Source organism: Ailuropoda melanoleuca, chromosome 2 (assembly GCF_002007445.2).
Source record: "Ailuropoda melanoleuca isolate Jingjing chromosome 2, ASM200744v2, whole genome shotgun sequence".
Lineage (NCBI taxonomy): Eukaryota > Metazoa > Chordata > Mammalia > Carnivora > Ursidae > Ailuropoda > Ailuropoda melanoleuca.
The window spans coordinates 174,459,784-174,482,197 of record NC_048219.1 but is presented as its reverse complement, the minus strand read 5'-3'; the positions used below and the strand labels follow the sequence as shown (position 1 = coordinate 174,482,197).

Sequence of the window (22,414 nt, the reverse complement as noted above, 5' to 3'; positions counted from 1 at the left end):
GTCTCTGAAGGAGCCTTATCCATATCCACAACTTTGACAATTTCACATATTCTGGTGACTCTCACATTCATTTATTCATTCAACAAATACTGATGGCCCACTTGGGATATGCAAAGTGCTCTTCTAAAGGGTAGAGAATACAACATAAGTACCAGTGACAAATTGACCTCATGGTGTTTTCATTATAGTTGGTGAAAGACTACTGTCTTATATATTGTCAGGGAGTCATATGTGCCACGGAGGAAATAAAGCAGGGTAGGATTTAGAAACTTAGAGAGAGGAAGATGACGTTTTAGTTCAAACAGTTGAAGAAGACTTCTGTTAGGAGATATTTAAGCAGAAACCTGAATGATGTAAAGGCTAGTCCTGCATATATCATCATCCAGTCAGCCCCAGTAACTACAAATTTGAAATTATCTTTGATATTTCCACTCTCCCATGCTCCTATTCTGATATTAAGTACTGTTGATATTGACTCTTAAATATCTTACAGATCAATCTACTTCTCGTCTCTACCATCATCACTACCACCACCCTAGCGCAGGCTGCCACCATCTCTCACCTGGACTATAAAATAGCCACTTCGCTCAAATTTTCACTTTTATCTTCCCTCTCTAATCAGCCTTACACACTGTAGTCAATAAGATTTTCTCAAAATGTAACTGGTTATGTTACTTCCCAGACTTTCTAGTTAAAACACCCCAGTGATTTTTCACTGCTCTGAGAATGAAAAACAAAACCCTGAACATGGGTCGTTAGCCCCTGTGTATCCCTCCAGCCTCATCTCACACCAAGCTCCCATCTCATTATTTCTGCCCAGCTACATTGGCATTCTTACAAACTTGCCAAACTCCATAATCCTTCTAACCTCAGGTCTGTATGTGCTGTCCCCTAGACCTGAAGCCAAATTGCCTCAGTTAAAATTCCAACTCTATTGTTTACTGTGTGTCTTTGGGAAAGACATTTAACATTTTCATGCCTTGGTTTCATCACCTGTAAAATGGAACAATAGTAGTACATACCTCACAGGACTGTCGTGTAAAGTGCTTACAACACTGCTTATCAGTTAGCAAGTGCAGTATGAGTGTTTACTATTTTATAAATCCTTGCAATTATATCACGGTGCCTAGAATATGGTAGATTCTCAATGAATACTTGTTGAATGATAATGGATTACCTAGTCAGCCACTAGAGGCTCCTTCCTGTCTTTTTCTAAGCACACTTGTCTCCAGGCCCCTAACTTACAGGAGAATCAAGTTATCCCTCCTCAAAAAAAAAAAAAAAAAAAAAAAAAAAAAAAGTTATCCTTCCTCTGCCAAAGAATATTGTAGCTGATATCTATAATGTTCCTGTAGGTAATTTCTCATTTCCATTAAATTGACTTTCTTTTATTAAACCCAACTTTATGTTTTATAACTTGTCTTTAGTAATGAAATGGGCTATAATATTGATGCATATTTATTAGGGATGAGGATATTTCTCCACAGATGGTATGTGTGCCTTCTATTTCATACTCAGATTTAATCTAAATTGCATATGAACTATTCTGCTCAGTTTAAAAACTGGTTATAAGCTCCTGTCCTCAACAGAAAAGAACAATTAACACGTTCTTCAGTTAGAACTCAATTTATGGTTATATTATAATGAATAGCCATTTGCTAATTTAATAAACTCTATGCTTTAACTGCAAATGTTAATAGATGAAAATAGTAGCTGAACTTTGGACTGAATATGAAATACAAAGTACTAGATTTTATAAACCTGTTAAACCCTTGAGGAAACATCTTATTTTCATACCAGTTTTAATATTCTGCTAGTAATCATATATCATCCAAACCATTTCAGAACAATATTATAATAACATGAAAGTGCAACTTGTTTTTAAGGTAAATTCTGTCAGGTTTTGCAAATGATTCTGATAGAAATTCTAAAATGCTATCACCAATAATTTATTTAACCACTATTTGTCAAACTGTATGTATGAGTTGCACTATTAGGTACTAATTTGTGTTAATATCTAGACATAAATAATTTTTGTCCACGAAGATGATTAAAGTTGATGCTAGAAGTTAGACTAGAATAGCAGTTAACAAATTTATCAGGAGCCCCTGGCTGGCTCAGGTCAGTAGAGCGTGCGGCTATTGATCTAGGAGTTGTAAGTTTGAGCCCCACAATGGGTGTAGAAATTACTTAAAAATAAAATCTTAAAATAAGTAAATAAATAAATAATAAAATCAAATAAATTTATTGATTGGTATTCTTATTTGGGAACCCTGAAAAATACTGAATATGTATACTTGAATATTATAGTGTGCCCAAAGAGATTTTAAATACGGCAAGAGTAGAAAAGGAGCTTTTATTTGTTTATTTATTTATTGCATCTCTCACAATTCTTAGCTCTACATATATTTAGTGAACTAACCTCTCCTACTCAGAAAAAGGTATAAGATATATGACCTCAGGGCTAACCAACATCTTGCATAGATCTACGTACACATTGTAAATATTTATTAAAGTTAATACCTGGTTATGGAAAATACCTTACCTAGTCTTGGGTTTAATCTTAAAAGAATAAATGGGCACATTTTTTCTTAATGCAGTATAGCTCTGCTAAAAAATATTCTGAACATTATTGGTATCTCAAGATATATTTCAAGGTTTACCTTTGTTCACAAACATTACTAATTCCTTCTTTTGGAATTCATCCTTTACCCCCATGTGAGCATAGGTCTTTGTGTCTCCACTATAGCATTATCTCAAACTGCATTGCATTCCATCTATGCTTCTGTGTATGTGTGTGTATGTGTGTGTGTGTGCGTGTGCGTGTGCATGTGTCTGCTGTTGAGTGCATGTGCACAAGTACGACTGCCCTTCTTTGTTACCTCTAGAAGGTGACTGACTGGTAGAGCATTTTCCCCAAAGTTATCCTTCAACAGTGTCTGAATTTCAACTCATCTTCTCTAGGATGGAAAATTCATCAGAATCTCCCTCAGTGATATATTCTGATTTAGGTTAAAAATAGTAATGATAATAATAAGGCTAAACAAATACTGTGTTTGTTCTGAGGTTTAAATGGTATTCTGAGGTTTCTCCTCACTTGTCAAATCCCAGCCATGTTCCTAGTAACATATTCTAAATGAAGTGGGCAGTTTTGTAAAGACAGTGGTTTAAACGCTCTACTAATCACTTGTGCCAAAGTTGGATTTTGTTTCTGGGTAAAATCGTAGAGAGCATTTAATTTTAAGCTTTGAATAGCTTGTATCTCCCCTGACACTGACAGTCATTTACATGCAGTCACAATATACAGAAACTAAGTTTGGTTGAAGTGCAGTAAAAAAGAAAAAAAAATCTGTTAAATCTGAATGGATGGAGAGCCGATTTATAAAAATGTCAGTCTTGTCTGTAGCTTTCATGCGTTTCCAAATAGTCAAAATTAATATGTACTCCCAAGAAGACTCTTTGTGACTAAATTCAAGTAAAGAACCATTATAGTTTAACAGACTTTAATTTTTTGCCAAAAAATAAGGTATTTCTACCAGAATATTGATATGGAAAAAATTACTCCATTTTATTTTCATATCTCTGCATAAGATTGTGTTTATAGCACCATTATCCACAAAAGCCTTCCATAGAGTACTTTTTTTCTTGTAATTAAAACAGGAGGAATTAATGACAGGCTGGGGATGCTTGCTGTTTTTGTAATAATGAATTGGACTATTTGAATGGGTAAAAAATGTTAATACAGTGATCATTTCAGACTGAGCTAAGTCTTGTCATAAAAGATAAAAGTATTAAATTAGCAATAGATGGTTTAAAATGAAATTGAATACTGTGAGGCCATATAAAGGTAGTCCAACTTTGCCAAACATTATTACAATTGTAAAGAAATACAGAAGTTATGATTCAAATAGATTCACTCTGACAGCAAAATAAACTCACTGATTTTTGTGACCCAAGGTCACTAGTTTCATTAAATCCATATATTCAGTTCTTGGCTCATGTGTGTTACCTAATTGTACTACTCTTTGAGGGCTTTATAGTTTTCTTGAAGTTAGGACCTTTTAGCTAAATGTCATATTGGGGAAAAAATCCTCGCTTGTTTAAAAGATATGTGATATTTAAAAATTAAATTCTGAAAAAAATTAAATTCTGTAGGAAGCATGGATCATTTGTTACTAAAAATGTAGAAGGGGTTATTGGAGGCCATGTTGTTAAAATCAATCAAGCAGTAAGAGATGCCTTGTTCATATGATTAAAAAAAAAAACAAACTAGTTCCTCTTAGTGTTTTATTGTTTTAGAAAATACATCTTTACCTGATCCTATTACAATTGTAGTCTGATACTTATAGGTTTTGATAGGAAGCTTAAAATAAAGTTTTTATTTATTTATTTATTTACTTATTATTTTTTAAAATTTATTAATTTGAGAGAGAGAGAGAGCATGAGTCAGGAGGGGAGGCAGCAGCAGAGGAAGAAGCAGACTTCCCACTGAGCAGGGAGCCAGGCAAGGGCTCGATCCCAGGCCCCTGGACCACGACCTGAGTGGAAGGCAGACGCTCAACTTACTGAGCCACGCAGGCGCCTCTAAAGTAAAGTTTTTTAAAAAAAGAATTCTGGAGAGTCCAAATATCCAATTACTCTCTTTCTCTGTTTCTGAGGACACTAAAATACTCAAGCCAGCTGATGCAATTACAAGCTTATGATTTCCATCTGATATTGACCCTAATTATATGTGATGATCTTCACCCTGTTCTGTGAGCTTTCTGTCCCATTCGCCATGGACACATGCTTTGCTGGTACACACAGCGAAATCTGAGAATGTTCTCAAAACTCTTTCTCTGTCAGATTTCCTCTCATTCTCAGCATGTGTTACTGTTTCTTAATTTACAAAAAGAAGAAGGAGAAGAAGATAGAAGGACTTGAACTTCTGTTCTGCTGCTCTCTTCCAGCTACAGGCTTCTCCTTCATTGATGATTCAGAGGACGCCTTGGCCTTTTTCCTTTGACAAAGCCTACCTTTTATCTATACTCTTGATCCCAGCACAGTTGCAGTATTTCTCCATCATTTCTTCTCATCCTATATTATCAGCCTCTCCTGGCTCATTGGATCCTCTCATGCATCTTAGGTATCCGTTTTCCAGGGATGGTAGGTGAACGATCTCAAACTTAGTTCTTCTTTCTAAAGTGACTGCCAGTTCATTCATGTACTTTTAAAAGGGCACAGTTTTTTTTATTGACCAGCGTTCCTCAAGACCTTGCTTACCCCTGAGTCTAGTGCAATCTAAAGGTGTTCATCAAGGTGAGCAATTGCTATGGACTGATGGTATACCCCAAAATTTGTATGTTGAAGCCTGTTACCATTAAACAGAGCAAAGAACAATTTTATTTTAAGTAAAAGAAAAAAATGAATTTATTTGGGAATAGCAGAGAAATTGCAATGGGGGACAAGAATCTGTGCTGAACCCTAGGCAAGCCTGAAGGGACAAAGGGGAGGTCAGCTTTTTATTAGATGTTAGGAAGAAAGGGGGGAAGGCTGTTTTCAAAACAAAAAAATTATTGGATAAGAAGAGTTTAAGATGGTGGCAGTTTCGCACTGGCTGCACATGGAGGTTAGTGCGTTGTTGGTGGGGCAGAGAGGGATCTTACTTCCTTTTCTTAGACGCAGGAGATAAAATTCCTATGTGAAGGATATTCTCTCTTGTCAAACACTTATCGTTCTTCCTCCTGCTAGTGGTGTCGGCAGTAAAAACGGCACATGCGTGAGAGCTCCCCCTTTGGGGCTTCCTGATGCCATTATTTTAAGTGAGGTTTCCTTTATTTATTTTCACAAGTCCTCACACCCAATGTGATGGTACTTAAAAGTAATTAGGTTTAGACAAGTTCATGAGGATGTGATTAATGACCTTACAAGAAGCAACACCAGAGGGCTGGCTGCCTCTCTCTCTTTCCACCATGTGAGGACCCAGTGAGAAAGTGGACATCTGGAAGCTAGGAATAGAGTCCTCCCCAGGGAACCGAATTGGCTGGCACCCTGTTCCTGGTCTTACCAGTCTCTAGAGCTGTGAAAAATACATTTCTGCTTTGGAAGACACCAGTCTACAGTATTTTGTTATGCCCCCCTGAGAGGACAAATACAGATTTTATAAAAAGAATGGGGTACTGTTGCAAATATCTAAACATGTGGAAGCAGCTTTGGAAGTGGGTAGAGGCTGGAAGACTTTCGAGGTGCATATTGAAAATATGTTCATTAAGGGTGATTGGGGTAAGACCTCGGATGGAAATGAGGAACATGTTGTTGGAAACTAGAGGAAAGGTGATCCTTGTTATAAAGTTGCAAAGAATTTGGCTGAATTGTTTGCATTCTAGTGTTTTGTGGAAGGCAGACCCTATGAGGAATAAAATTGGATATTAAGCTGAGAAGATTTCTAAGTGTTGAAGGAGAAACTTGATCCCTCCTGATGCTTATAATGTGTGAAAGGAGAGAAATGAGTTGAAGAAGGAATTGTTAAGCCAAAAGTAACCAAAACTTGAAGATTTGGAAAATTCTCAGCCTATTCATATTTTAAAAAAATTACAGGGGTGCCTAGGTGGCTCAGCCATTTAAGTGTCTGACTTTGGCCCAGGTCATGGTCTCTCAGAGTCCTGAGAGTGAGCCCTGAGTCGGGACCAATGCTCAACGGAGAGTCTGTTTCTCCTTCTCCCTCCGCCCCTCCCCCCTGCTAGTGTATGTGTACATGCATACATACTCTCTCTCAAGTAAATAAAAATCTTAAAAAAAAAAAAAAGCATGTTCTAAAGTGAACACCAAGGGTATTGGCTAGAATATTACTCAGCAAACAGTTTATGAGATTATATGAGAAGAAACATTGCCATTTTGAACTGAAGGGGATGGAGACAGGAAAAAATGAGGAAAGGGTGTAGGATTTTTGAGCAGCTCCTCAGGATAATGGGGCCAATTGGCTGTGAATGTACACTCTTCTTTAAGAAGAGGGAAAAAATATCCCCAAAAACAATTCAGAAGTTATCAGAGCCATTGCCTTGGTTTTCACAGGCCACATGGCCTCTGTCCAAAGACACGGGGCTCGACTACCCAGTGGAGCCATGGGGATGGAGTAGGACAACTTCCCAACTCTGCTGTGGAGACAGGACCACCACCCCACTGGATCGTGAAGGCAAATCATTGAACATAAGAAGATTATTCTTGAAACTTAAGATCTGATGGAATTCAGCTTGCTAGGTTTGGGACACATCACCCTTTCTGTCTTTCCTGTTTCTCCCTTTTGGAATGGGAATATCTATCCTACACCTGTTCCCCACTGTACTTTGGTAGCATGTAACTTGTGTGGTTTCATAGGTGACAAGCTGGAGAGGATTTTACCTCAGGATGAATAATACCTCAAGTTTCATCCACGTCTGATTTAAGTGATATTTAGATGAGATTCAAACGTTAGACTTTAGGATTGATGCTCGAATGAATTAAGACTTTGGGTGCTGTTGGGATGGAATGAATGTCTTTTGCATGTCAGACAACATGAATTTTCAGGGAACATAGTCAGAATGGTCTTTCTCATGGCAGTCTGAGATGATTAATACACCAGTATTTCCATTTCCAAACTCAAGGATCTCCATTCATTTATCCTTTTGACCTCTCTATTGCACTTGACACTGTCCCCAGCTTCACCTTGAAATTCCTTCTTGTTCCCCAGTACCAGTCTGTCTTTTTTCTTTTTCTGTGAATCTGACCATTACTTTTAGTTACTTTTGCCTTTTTTTTTTTTTTTTCATCTTACCCTCTCAGTTAACAGTGATGATTTTCCTGAATTTGATCTGGAAAAACTGCATTCTCTCACCTTGTCTTACAGCTTTATTTTCAGTGATAAACTCCAAGCTCTATTTGCTGCTCTCAACCTAAAATTAATTCTCCAAGTTACTGTCATAGTCAAACCCTAAACTGCTATTATCTGGGCTAGTATTATAACATCCTAACCAATCTCCTTGATTCCTTCCAGTCTCTTTTACCCGTATTTATTCTTCACTTAACTGCCAAATCTGATCATGTCTGTTTGTTTTAACCAAACTTCCCGTGGATCCTTTGTACATCATATTAGATAGTTACAATTAAGTTAGACAATTGTGGCACTTCTAGCCTTTGTCAATTTATGTCCCATCCTCATAAAACTACTCGTGTCTTTTTTCCAAGCATACCGCTACCTTTTAGGACTCTGTGTTTTATTTGGTTGTGACTGTCATTTTTTAATACTTTTTATCCTATCTAGAATAGTCTTACTATATTATAGCCCAAAATTTAAATACCTGTTTTTCACTTAACATCACCTTTTCTGTGAGACCTTCACTCATTTCCCTTTTTCTGCATGTTCAGAACAGTGAACAATGAACTAGACTCTGAACAACTTGAAGGAAACCCTTTGTCAACTTTATATGTAAAAGTATTAGCAGAGTGCCCAGAAGCACATAATAGCTATTCAATAGATGACTGTTGAGAGAAACAAGGAAACTTCCTTTTTCCTTTTCAAGTATTTGAAAAGGAATATTTTTTTCCTTTTTGTATTGTATGCACAATAACTAGAAAAATATTGTATGCACAATAAACTAGAAAAGTATCAAGAGAAAATAAATAACACTTGATCTTTCTTCCTATTCTTTTTAGTAGTCTATAACCCAATGGAATATGCATACATATATACAAATATAAGGTGGCCCCAATTTTTATGCATAATGTACTCATAAAAGAGGCAAATGTAGAAATCTCAAATATGAACAATAGATCTACATGTTATAGCTGGAATTCAATTACAGATAACTTGAGGGACAGCTGGCTATCTGGTAGAGCATGTGACTCTTAATCTCGGGATTGTGAGTTCAAGCCACATGTTGGGTATAGAGATTACTTAAAAATAAAATAAAAAAAAATACAGATCACTTGAGAGTATCATAAAATATTTCACTTTTCTATACCTTTACTCCTCATTTAGTGAAGTATTTATACCTTTTTCTCCACGTACTTTAGTTTTCCTCTTTTAAAAACAAATTCATGGTCATTTAACTTAAGTTTAATAAGTATACATACAGTAGTGGTTGAAGATATGCTCATTTCAACATCCTTACTGATGGCTGTATTTGTCTAAATTTTATTAATTTCATGAGAAAATTTTATCATTTTCATTTTCCACTCTATTTTGAACATCAAGATGAAGTGTCATTCAGATAATTACACAAAGAAATGAAAGTGTACAAGCACAAAGCAAAGTTTTGTTGAAATTAAATTGTTGTGGGCGCCTGGGTCGCTCAATTGGCTATGCGTTTGCCTTTGGCCCAGGTCATGATCCAGGGGTCCTGGGATTGAATAGCATCAGGCTCCCTGCTCAGTGGGGAGTCTGTTTATCCCTCTGCCTCTCCCCACCACTTGTGCTCTGTCTCTCTCTCAAATAATAAATAAAATCTTAAAAAAAAAAGAAATTAAACTGTAGTATGAAAGACAGCAATATAAAAGCATGGTTGTTGGTTGATAGATAATTTTTTGTATTCTAAGTATAAAAGTGTGCTTGAGAATGCCTGAGAAAATTATAAATTGTTCAAAAGCTAAAATTTTAAAAAATGAGAACCATCTATAAGCAAGGTGCTAGACAAATGGGGCAGTAGTAATAACTACCGCTGTTGAGTGCTTACTACTGACCAGGCCCTGTGTTAAGAATTTTACATGCACTAGCTAATTTAATTCTCCTTACAACCTTATGAGAAAGGTGCTATTGTCATCCCCACTTTGCAGATGAAGATACTGGCAAACCAGGGGGACTAACTAAGATAGCTAAGGTCATGCAGACAGCTGCATTTAATGAATGGGTGAGCTCATGTTGAAGCCTATGAAGTCTTGTTTCAAAGCTGACATGCATACTGTACTCAGCTATCAAACATGAACAAGAATGGAATGAGAATGACTCTTTAGAGCATGGTTTGTGTGATGTGTATTTTCAGCTTTTCTTTTTTTTTTTTCCCATGTGAAGTATTAACTGCATAAATCTGTGAACGGGAGAGAGGTGCAAATGAAGAGGGCAGCTTTCAAATTCTACTTTGGCAGTGTATATGAGCAGCACCTCGGTTCTCATACCTTGTAGAAAAACAGATGGTATTTAGCACAAAAACCCAAAGTTTTCTGGAAGTCAAAGTAGTCACTAAGCGCTCTATAATACATATACAAGTAAGCCTGAAAATTAGCAGATATTTAATATCTCAAAACAAAAGAGCAAAGGGATGGTATAATAAAAATAAGGACTAATAATACAAAATTACTTCCAATAATATTAAATATTATCCTTTTTCTTCTCCCTTTAGTTCTAACTGTTATAAGACTATCTGTTTGTGAGTATTATTATTGCTGGGATTTCCTTCTCTCCTAACCCTGTGACTGAAAGGCAGGAGAAGACATATGGATGAATAGATGGAGTAGGGAGGGCGAAATCAATCCATCGACTACTATTTATTGTCTCCAATGTGATGGGATTGGTAAATGTGAGAAGGATCAAACTGAATTAAGTCATCTCAGCAGGAGCCCACAGTTTTCAGCGTCAGGGAGTTAAGGACTCATAATTTAGAGCAAAAGAGTGAAAGGTGGTCAGATTAAAACTTTAACTTTTAGGATTTTAACAAGCCAAAACATAGCTTTGTACTTCCATCCCTCTCTTCAGTGTTTCTCTTAAAAATAATTATACAGACTAGTCAGTCTAGTAGATGAGTGTTCAGTTGGGAGTGAGATATATTTGAGTCTTTTTCTACTCTTCACCTGAAAGTGCTAAAACTGACTATAATATGCGATATAGTCTTTCTGAAGCTTGAGCATAGGAGATGCAGCCTAATTTATAAATATGTGCATGTTATTTCTGCTTTATAAAGTCACTTTGATTTAGCCTTACACAGAAAGTTATTTCACAACAACACTTGATAAATTGATAAATTTAGGGTTTAGTTTTAGATAGATGATAGAAGATAGATGATAGAGAAAATGGGACATTATAAGGTCATCTAATAGAGTGACAGGATCTCCTTGGCACTGGGGCAAGGCTCTGTGGAGGAAATGACAGCTGATTTGTGATCTAAGAGAGAGTTATTAGATTTACCCAAGTCTTCATCTGAAGCATGGTAAGAGCATAACATGTGTGGTGAGGGGGTGTTCCGGCTTAAGGGCTGTATGTGCAAACACAACAGAGCCAACAGCATTTTCAGGTTGGTTTGAGCCATGGAGTTCCAACTGAGGAATTCCAAGAAAAGAAGCTAGAGTGACAGTCAAGTTGTTTGAGGACTTTTTTCAGTTATGAGATAGATAGAAGAGGCGGTTTAGCACGTGCACGTGACAGCATGTGTGCGCATGTGCAGATGTATCAGAGGACGCTGGGAAATGAGGTGATGATGAAAAGTGCCTGGAATCAAAGAGGAAAATTAAACAGAGGGATGTATTAGTCCTCCCTGCCTACCTCTTGGACTAAGTTTGAGCCTTTATGGAGTCAGGAGCTAAAGTCAGTGACTAAGCTTTTAAGGGGACTATCTGAGACTAGGGTCTCGAGAATAGTAATTAATGTAGTGAGGTGCAAATTACAGCACGTGTTCAAGAGCGCATAAAGTTCGCTAAGGCAGTGATCTCAAAGGGTGAGGAGGCTGGAAGGGCATCATTCACTGTTTAGAATTAGCACAAGCTGCAACTTCTCAAGCACCAAGAGACAGCCGCCACTAGAAAGACAGCAGCATTTCCACAGCGGCTCCAGCTGCAAGTTTAAAGGATGCAGATATCAATGAAAAGCCCAGAGAAAGATCAAACTGGATCAAATACCCAGAAAGTATTCAGGTACCTGAGTGAGTCTCACTGGGGAAACCCCAGAAATATCTGGAAACACCAACAGCTTCTAAGGGACAAATAGCTACAGATGCTCTGCAGACAGGTTGGGCCAAGAAACAGTGAAATTTGTGTTATTACTATGACACCATATGTATCCTCAAACTATGAAAACAGCAAAACTCAGATTACAACTTCCTGACAATTTAAATACAGATAGACCATTCTTTTATTGTTAGGCGATATCTGGTATTTTTATGGCGACGCTGGGCTAGAAAATGAGCCAAGGCATAAATTAGGAATCCTTTTTCTCTTATTTGCATACACAGACACTAGAGACAAAGCCCTAGCATTCTGTCAAAGGGAGAGTGCAATTTTGAAACAAAGGAAATGCATCAAAATGGGCTTCCAAATCAACTGTAAGAGATTGAAATGAAAACTGAAAGCCCTGGTTCCAATCCTTCTGAGAATTTTAAGAAGGAAAGAACCTGAACAAGAAGAGCCTGGATGGAGAGCAGGCAGATGGAAAGTAGCTGGCTGACTTCCAGAAGGGAGTATGTGGGTACCACCCTTGCAAGCTTTACATGTGCTGGGTAAGCATTTGCAGAGGTGGCCCAGGTCCATGGCATCCGAATAAGAGGCAGAACTTAATTGAATGATATGTTATATGTGGACACAAAATTGGCTCAAATCACATGAGAGCTTCTAGTGTTCTAGGAATTTTGCTTTTTTCAAGGAAAGATACTTATTCTAAAATATTCAGTGGTTATAAATAAACTCAACTGCCTGGACTTATAAATGGGTAAACCACACTTTAAAAAAGTAATTATTGAAAATTTTTAGTTCTGTATGGTAACAGTTTGCTTTGTAATAAGTATACCTCCTAAAATTGATATAATTGTCTTAAGAAGGAAAATTGTATGCACGTATTCCCACCCACTAAACTTTATGGTTTTCAGTCAGTAGTATGCAACCCTGTGAAACTAAAGAATAATAGGAATGATTTGTTTCTGCTCAATTATAACAAAGGCGTCAGACGTTCAGCCTCCTCCCTATAGCGTCTGAATGTATTTGCACAATATGTATGCTCAGAGAAAGGCTCAGCTTTTATCAGTTAATCTAGAGGTTGTTGTATTAATAGTTTGCACACTTCATTGATTTTTAATTAATTTCTAAAGAGACACAGAGGATAACTACTACAGCCCACAGACATCTCCGTTCTCATTGCAATCCGCATCTTTATTGATCAGCTGCCTAAGGAGCAGAAGTAATCTATTTTAAGTATAGTTTTCTGAGAAAGCATGGACACTATACAATTCACTCCTGTCCTTGTAATCATATTGGCAAGAGGTCAGTGAGAAGGAAAAACGATAGCATGTTTAGTATTCTCTTGATCCAGGCAGATGAGCTTTTTCACCCATTATTTATTTGGTAGGAAAGCAGTGGCTTCTCACACATGCTTTTTAACTTATCCTTTGTTTCTTTCTTTCTTTATTACTATTATTTTGTTTCTTTAAGAGACTTTTGAGGCCCAAGCAGGCTGTCCTGCAAATTCTTGCACTGGAAATTTCCAAAAACTTGTGAAGGGCGGGAAATAAAATTTCTGAAGAAACATCTGAAGAAGATGTTTACTTCTGTAGAGAACCAGAAGTAAAAAAATCTGTTTTCCCAGCCAGCTTCAGAAATCTGTAAATGCTGTCCTCGTTCACTGTCTCTGTTCACTCCCCGTGGTATGCTAATATCATCATCTGGGGTTTGGTCCCCAGCGCTGCAGGTTTTGCTCTTTTCTGCCTATCGTAAACATTGTAGACTTCTAAATTTGTCCTACTAACACTACAAAGAAAAATTGCTACGGCCTGGACAGCCTTACAAAACTTTGGTCTTATTGTTCATTTAACCCAACTACAAATATCTATTGAATAATAGTTAAATGTCAGGCAATCTTCAAATAGTGGAAAATACACAGTTGAATTCACAAGTAACTGGTCTGGAAACACCATTCTAGGGGAACCCAGCAAAACTAAAGAGATTTGTTTATTATGTACAAGAATTTTTCTCTCCATTGAAATTTTAGAGCACCCATTGTTTATATAACAATTATTCAGTTAGGTATGTTGTCTTTGTTAGTTTCATTTATGTTTTAGAGTCTATTTACTATAGTTGGATGTATATGATCATATAATGTATTGGTTAAGTTTTTTGCCTCTGGAGTCAAGCTGCCTGCAGTCACATCTTGTTTCTTTCTAAGCTTTGTCTTGCACTGTCACCCTCGGGCAAGTTTATTTTATTTCTCTGTGCATCAATTTCCTAATCTCAAAATGGGAATAATAGTAGAACAGCTGTCATTGGGTTCTTGCGAGTTCCAACACACATAACACTTATAACAGTCCCCTGGCACAGAGTGCTTAAATAAATATTAACTATTTTATTCATACAAAAATATAAAATGATAACATGTGCAGTTATATTGTATTCCTCATATGATTTCCGTGTTCTCAGTCAACAAAAAACCTCTACCTGTTGCATTTTCCACAGTGACTATTAACTATTTTTGTTTGTCTAGATTCTCCTACACTAAAATTAGTACTGAACAGATTTTTTCACATTGTTAAATTTATATCATTTCACATGGTGTAGTGTTCAATTCAGTCTTGTTTGTAGTGTCAAAGAGATGGAGGTTAAGTTTAGTGCCCATCAAGTGTGGCATAGACAATAAATTGATATGTGTATGCCTGTGTTATATACGCGTATAGGTTTATGACTTTGTGGATATAATTTAATGCAATAAGAAGCAATAAAGTGGATTTTGTATAGAATCATGCTTCAATCTAAAAAAGTATAATAAGTAAAACATGGTTTTATTTAGTGTACAATACTATTTATGTATTAAAAATAACACAAACCAACTTTTAAAAAATAAAAATAAAAAAACATGGATGATGGATAGGAAGGATGTATATTAGAAACACTGTTGTGAATACTTACTATGAAAAGAAGAATGGCATTGGGGTGGAGGGTATAGGGGAACAATGATAATAGCCCAAATGGATTATGGGGTATAATTAACTAAAAATTCTGTATACCTGAGTTCCTAAAAGAAAACACAGACAAAAGTCATACACATTGCCTTGAGTTGGCTCCTAGAAAACAATGTCTAAAACAGATTTGTGTGCAGGAAGTTTTTTTGGCCAGTGTTCTCAGGGGCAATACCTGTAAAACAATGGAAAATATTAGGTAGAGAGAAAAAGTTGAGCTGTGATGAAATTGCAACAGAGATCTCATCCAATCTTAGAAGAGAGCCCTGGAACTGGAATAGTTCTTCACAGTCATCTAATGGGGGGATGGACTTTATAACTGCATCAGCCAGTTGCTGGGTGTGGGCCGACTCTGTGAGAAGGCAAAACCCCCAACAAAGCAGCAGTTGGGTTGGAGTTATCAAAGCATCCAAAGTGATGCATCTGAGAGCTACCAGCAGCCAACACTCCCCTATGAGTCTGTTGGTCCTGAAGAAGTTTCTGGGCGCTACACCATAGCACCTGCTACATGCATGTGTGCCTGTGACACACACACATTCACACACTCTACTCAAATATATTAGTGGGACTTTGTGAAAAATGCATTTCAAATATCAACAAGTATTGTTTTTATTACACATTATTAAGCTGATATCAATTTAGCCCTCAGTATTTCAAAATCTCCTTATGAACTACAACCTAACCAAGTTTCTTGAAGATCATAGGTGCAATCAGAAGATGTAAGAATGAACCATAAGTATTAACTCCAAGCTAGTTTGGGACAGCCACGTGAATCTGGTTTTCTTCCTCTGCAAATAATAGGAGAACATCTGGGGACAAATGAGGGAGAAACAGAAATTACTTCACCTAACAGTGTTGAGTAGCCAGTAGGTATTTCATTTGGCTATCTTTTCTTTCTCTTACAGTAGTCAAATTGTATTTTTACTAAGAGGGTTGAATTTGAGGTTATTTATTTAGAAAATACATGATATCTTAGAATATTGAATGTTCTAGGTGTTTTGCAAACATGAAGGCATTGAGCCCTCAAGACAATCTTCAAGGTAAATACTATTATTATCCCCATTTAATGGATGAGGAAATTGAAACACACAAATAAATTGACCGAGGACACAGAGCTACTAAGAGCTGGGGTTTATTTCTGAAGTCTGTTATCTTAAACATTGAATGCATGAAACTGACTTTTACTAAAACATATTCACGGCTCTCACTACACAATGGAAGGGAGGCATCTACTCTATGTCTTTCTTTACTGTTCTCTGTGTCTTTTATTGCCCCACAACCTAATATTTTATATAGATCTGTTGTATAGCTCCATCTATCATGGAATAAAAATTTAAAGCTGGAGGACACTTCAGAGATCATTTAGGTCAATCTGTCACTTTTATAGGATAGGTGAAATGAGCTTCTGAGGTCAAAAGCCTAGTGAACAGCATGTCCAGGACTTCTAGCTCCAACATCTAGTTCTGTGTTCTTTCTCTGCTGCTGTGAACCAGTGTTCTTTGGTTGAAAAGACTCCTCAGTTGATTTAATTATGAACCCCCTTAGTTTCCCTTCATGTGCTATTTGGATAAAGTCAGTTACTTCATCCAAAAAGGACCCTTTCTTCCATTGAACATGCTCATATCTTTAGCCCTAACAGTAGAGAGCATTATAGTCAGATTTTTTTTCCCTCAGGCATAGAATTGCTTTTAGAACGAAAAGTAGAAAAGAGGGGTGATTTTCATTTGAAGCTAGCTATCCTGAAGCTTCCTGTGTTATTAAAAAAGCTTCAGGTTATTAGAATGAAAACAGAAAAAAAAAAAAAGTGTACTCTTGCTAACTCCAGAGATTAATGCCTGCGAGAGCTGACTACAGCTTGAAATTTTTAGCTCCACGCATGTGTTTGATGAAATTGTCACATGGCCTATATATGGGAAGCAAATATTTATTGTCAAAAATAGTCTGGTCTCTCTTGACTTGCGTTAGCTTCCTGCAGCTGGGCAGAATACATTTTCACATTGGATTAAAACATAATAAGAATGCATTTTTGCTAGACAGTTGTGATTCAGATATTGTAAGATTGAAAAGAAGGTCATTGTAGGTGTTCATCAATAGCGGTATTTTGATATTTTTCCATAGAGCAGTTTAGATGAGTCGATTTTAACCAGAGATTAAAACTTTAAACTCAATTGTAATAAAATTATCCTTGGATTTTGTATTAAAGCACATTTCTGAAAGTCAGAGTAAAGTAACTTTCCCTAGCTAGTTTGTATTTATTAAAGCACCTTTTAGGAGGTATAAGCAAAACAGAAAATAAGTAAGTACCTTTTGCAAACTCATTATAGCATTAGAGCAAGTATGAAAAATGGTAAAATACCGAATGGTTTAGGTAATGGTACATTCTGAATAGTTTGAGTAAAATCAGACTTATAGCACTTGGGTCTAGAAGTAGACAAAATGCTCCTAAAACATGTCTATGAAAAACTTCTTTCAGTGCTGATAAAAGATATTTTGGTACGGCACATCTATTTTATTCACCCTTTCTGCAGCACTGAAAACTTTCAACCTAAAGGCCATTGTTCATGACCTTTATCCTTACTAAAATCCTGAATCTGTGATGTATTTATGGAGGGCACTAAATCTTTTAATAGATTCCCTATTTTTTCCTTCTTTTTATATGACAGTATCCTCAAGTGAATCATGACTAAAATAATACTTTGAACAGTAATTATTTGGAATTTGTACCTACACATTAATCATGATGGATTGGTTGTGGGTATATGTATCACCATTTGTAAACATTTATTGAACTCCTACTGTGATATATTAGTTGAGGTTCACAGATTTTCTGAAATAAGCAATTCGAGTTAATGAGGGTAAGTTATTCTTGTTCACACTAGGACTGTTGCTATCTGTAGAAAAATCATAAAAGCTTGCATGTTCTGCACTCACTATATGGCAGCTACTAGTTGAGTGCTTTACATATATTAACACATTTTATCTTTACAACAATTTGTGATATAGGTGCTTTTATGGCCATTTGAGAGACAAAGGTGAGTGGCAGGTTAATTAACTTGCCAGAGTCACATAGCTAGAACATGGCAGAGCTGGGGTTCGATCCAGGCAATTGACCCCAGAATCTACAGTCAAACCAACTCCACCATCCTGCATATCCTGTGGCCAATGCAAGAATTAAGTTTCTAATGTATGTGATTCAAATTCCTGCCAATTAGAAAAGGTTCTATAATTTAGCTGAATTTTAGATGTAAATACAAACAAGTCAGTCACTTGCATTATGACCTGAAATTCACAGAACCATAGCAATTTTGCTCCAAAAGAACTAGGATCTTTTAAAGCTATATGACTTCATTGTGTACATTAATTTCTACGTGCCCACACGACCCCATGACCCGCCGAGAGACAGGGTAGGCTTCAATGTGCAGACTTTAGAGCCCCACAGCAAGGGATCATCCCAGTCCTATCACTCATAAGTTAACTTGTAGCAAATAATGACCTCTCTGAGACTTGGTTTTCTCATATTTAAAATGGGGTGAAAACAGTGTGCATCTCATAGGATTAAGTTAACCTACTGTTGTAGAAGCATTTAGTTTACCACCTGCCATGTTTTGAGTATTCAACCAATGTTAGCGGTGGTTATTGTCCATGTTAGTATCCCTATAACGTACTCCCCCCAAGCTGGCGTGGCAAGGACAGGGCAGTTGCTACAAAGCAGAGTAAGTTTCTTTTCAACCAGTGCAGCACCCTTCTATCAGTGTGAAGGGCCCTTCTTTTTCATCATTTTTAAACTTCAAGGGACATCATCCAGTTTGTCACTACTATTTCTAATAACTGTCTCCTTCGTTGCATCACACTCTGATTTAAGGAATGATTTTATTGTGAAGGAATCTAGCAGAGAATGTGACTCTAATGAGATCTTCTGGTAAGAAAATCCTATCTTAATGACTGTGATGTGGAGAAACCTATTGTGAGCAATCCATATATGATTCAACACTCATGTAGGTGTGAAAATAGGACTAAGGTAGCGGTCATAATTAATGATTTAAAAGCATCTGTACAATGTTACAAAGCAACCATACACGTGTATTTTGGTGATCTGTAATAATACAGATGCTTCTGTTTTTATTTCTTTTAATCATTGTCAGGTGGGTAGAGGAAACTATATAGAAATTAGCATCTTGTTTCCTGAATTGAGTTCTCATTATTTTGAAGAAAACATTTTTTTATAGACAAATGGAATTGAGGTCCATGGTAGTGTATCACCTGCTAAGGGTTTGTATATAGAATATCAAAGAATATTTGGAGTTTCTGTTGTTCTGCTCATAACATAGAATGTGTCATTAGTGTCTTAAGTTACTTGGTGAATATTAGTTCTCTATTGGTGTAGTATATATCACTAGTATTTGTATTAGGATAATATTTAGTTAAAGGACTTACTATTATCCACCTAAATTAAGAAAGTCAGAAAGCAGAATCATTCGTAATTTATTCTCCTCTTCATTATTCAGTTACCAAGGATGGTTATTTTATTGTATATTTGTATCTCGGAATTGTCCTCTCCCTGAAATGTCTTCCAGCCTAGTTTAGTTGGAGATTCAGACACTCATGCATAGGAGCTAGATGAGTATCATAAATGAACTCGTAGGTAGTACTAGTGAGTGGTGGGATCCTGGCAAGATGAGGGTGCCCTCAATGGTGTACAGCCAGTCATCAGCTGAAGAGGATGTTTGAAAGTTACCGAGTGTGGGGGTCAAAAATATGTGTATAAAATGAATGTAGCTCATGGACTGCCAGTTTGCAACCTTTATCATTTTCCATCTCATCATTTTTCTTCTATATTATAGCAGTGGCTCCAACTTGGGCCGTATTTGTGTCCAATCCTTTGTCTATATACCAGGTGATTTTTTTTCAAGACTCCAACGATAATTGTGTTGCTCTCCTTTTTAGAACAACTTCTGCATCACCACATCAAATACTGCATAAGACGCAAAGCTCAGATTCTCTACCACAACACGTAAGAGGCCCTTGTTGAATTGAGCCTTTTCTTAACTTTGTCAGCCTCACCATTCACCCCTCTCCTGCCTTTATACATAATGACTCAGAAATACCAAATCACATATCTTTGTTCAAGTGCACCATGGTATTGATGCCCCTGTGGGTGTTCTCTGTAACAATTTTCCCCTCATCTTGCCCTACTGGTAGACATCTTTCAGACCTTACTTAGGCCTCAGGATCTCTCTGAAGGCTCCTCTCTCATGCACACTTGCTAGGCTCTACTCCAGATGATCCTCAATTACAACTCTCCTTAAGCGCCTTTACGTGTATCCTACCGATTCACTCAAGTCCATATTCCATGTCTGCCCACTGCATTAATAGCTGTGTTTTCCTTCCGTGAACAGATCTTCCCTGACTCTTGCTTCCCTGATGTCTAGCACAGTGCCTGGAACATAGTGTGTGTTCCGTTATTATGTGTGGATCTGAATATTGACTCGTTACCAACACACTTTCCATAGTGAAGGTGGTAAGAAAGGAAAGATGAATGTTTTTGTGGACATTTCTTTAAGGGCAAATAATTGAAAAAACTTTATCTCCAAAGCCATAAGTCTCTTTTTTGATCCCTTAAGTCATATAAAGGCTATATGTTTTTAGATTTACTTTATTCTAGGAATTTCCAAGTTGGCGTACACAGACAGAAAGCACTGTTTAGGAAAGAGGACCAAACCCTAGAAATCTCAGTTGTGGACTGATTTCAGAAAACACTAATACAAATGTGTCACCCAACTGCTGGACCGTATCAGGAAGTATCTCCACTGGTTGTGTATAATGGGCATTTATACTATAGTGTTTGGCCTATGATGCTGTTTGAAGAAATCTTCTCTTTACACTGGGTATACAGTTCATATTTTTTTTTCTTTTTTTTACCTGTGTGATTTGTCTGTTTTTCACAGCTTTTGTTTTGATATCAGCAACTGTTAATCCTTCAAAGTCCTGCAATTGTAATGTTAACTACCAACAGCTTTGATTTGCAATTGGCATGAGAGTATGCTTTAACCATTTTCTAATAATTCTGATTTGGTTTTGAATGACAACTTTTTCTACCTCTGAAATCCTCAAATACAGAATTCCTCCAACACTTCAATAAGAATATATCACTCTAATCTAGGCCTCTGAGTTTACTTCCTTAATTTTACATCAAACTTTAGTTAAGGCTAATGTTTAATGTCTCTTAGTTTCCCTACTGGTAAAGTATAATTAATATTTATTGCTTCTATGGATTACGTATATATACATATGAATATATATGAATATATATGTGAATATATACGGGTATATGTGGATATATATAATTGTTGGCAATCAGTAATACATTTTATTTTTAATTACGCTGTATGTTTAATGATGAAAGCATATTAAAGGCTAATTTCAGGGTCATTATAAGCAACATAATTTCACTTGTGGGTTCTTATAATGACTACTAATATCGTTGAAGCCATTTCAAAAATTACAGACTTTTAATACCTCTATAGTTCGTCTTTTGCATAATTAATAAGAATAATATATTTCTTCAGCCTTGGTAGAATCCAAGATGGTGATTTTGGAACCATTAAACTTCATGTGAAATATTTTTTAGGGGTGACTGGGTGGCTCAGTCCTTAAGTGTCTGCCTTTGGCTCAGGGCGTGATCCTGGCGTTCTGGGATCAAGCCCCACATCAGGCTCCTCCTCTGGGAGCCTGCTTCTTCCTCTCCCACTCCCCCTGCTTGTGTTCCCTCTCTCGCTGGCTGTCTCTCTCTGTCAAATAAATAAGCTAAAAAATCTTTAAAAAATGTTTTTTTAAAAAATTATGGATGGGTGTCTTTGTTTGGAGCAGGTATGTACAGGGAGGATGAGGTGAAGCAGGAGTTATTGAGAAGAAAACAACTAGAAATATGTGGGTCAGTCCAAGTGTGTGTGAACTTCTCTACTGAGACACATGTACTCCTCACTAGTGAAAGTATTTGCAAAAGAGTATAAAGTCTCTTCAGAAAAAAAAAATGATCTAACATTTAGCTCATGTACAGGTAATTCATTCTTTATAGGACTTTAGGGGGAAAAGGCCAAAAGTTATTTGTGGTTTGCTTTTTATCCCAGGTTTTTCCTAATTTTGAAAATATTCCAGGATTTTGGCTTCTCTTAGAGAAATCAAGCACTTGCAACTAAAGGCTAAGAAACTGCTTTTTAGACAAATAGAAAAGCCTAGGCATTAACTGACTATCTTTCTGGAACTTGGCGTTTTTCAGGGAATGATGTACTTGGAAGAAAGACGGCTTGTTCATCGGGATTTGGCAGCCCGAAATGTCTTAGTGAAATCTCCAAACCATGTGAAAATCACAGATTTTGGACTAGCCAGACTCTTAGAAGGAGATGAAAAAGAGTATAATGCTGATGGAGGAAAGGTGAGTATCTTTTTAGAGCAATATTGCTTGAAAATATAGTATGATATCCTTTTATCTTCTTACATATTATAGGAAGAAGCCCCTAAGTCTGAGGTTTTGAAAATGT

The 22,414-nt window shown here is 36.7% G+C and overlaps 1 protein-coding gene across 5 annotated transcripts in view; it reads left to right on the top strand.

The window, feature by feature from the left end:
- Positions 1-22,414, top strand: part of ERBB4 (erb-b2 receptor tyrosine kinase 4) — a 1,065,595-nt gene that overhangs the window by 996,328 nt on the left and 46,853 nt on the right. For all 5 annotated transcript variants that reach the window (XM_034655108.1, XM_019802141.2, XM_019802140.2 and 2 more), the window contains one exon: positions 22,153-22,308. In XM_034655108.1, the coding sequence (XP_034510999.1) occupies positions 22,153-22,308 (156 nt within the window). The remainder of the gene's footprint in view (positions 1-22,152; positions 22,309-22,414) is intronic.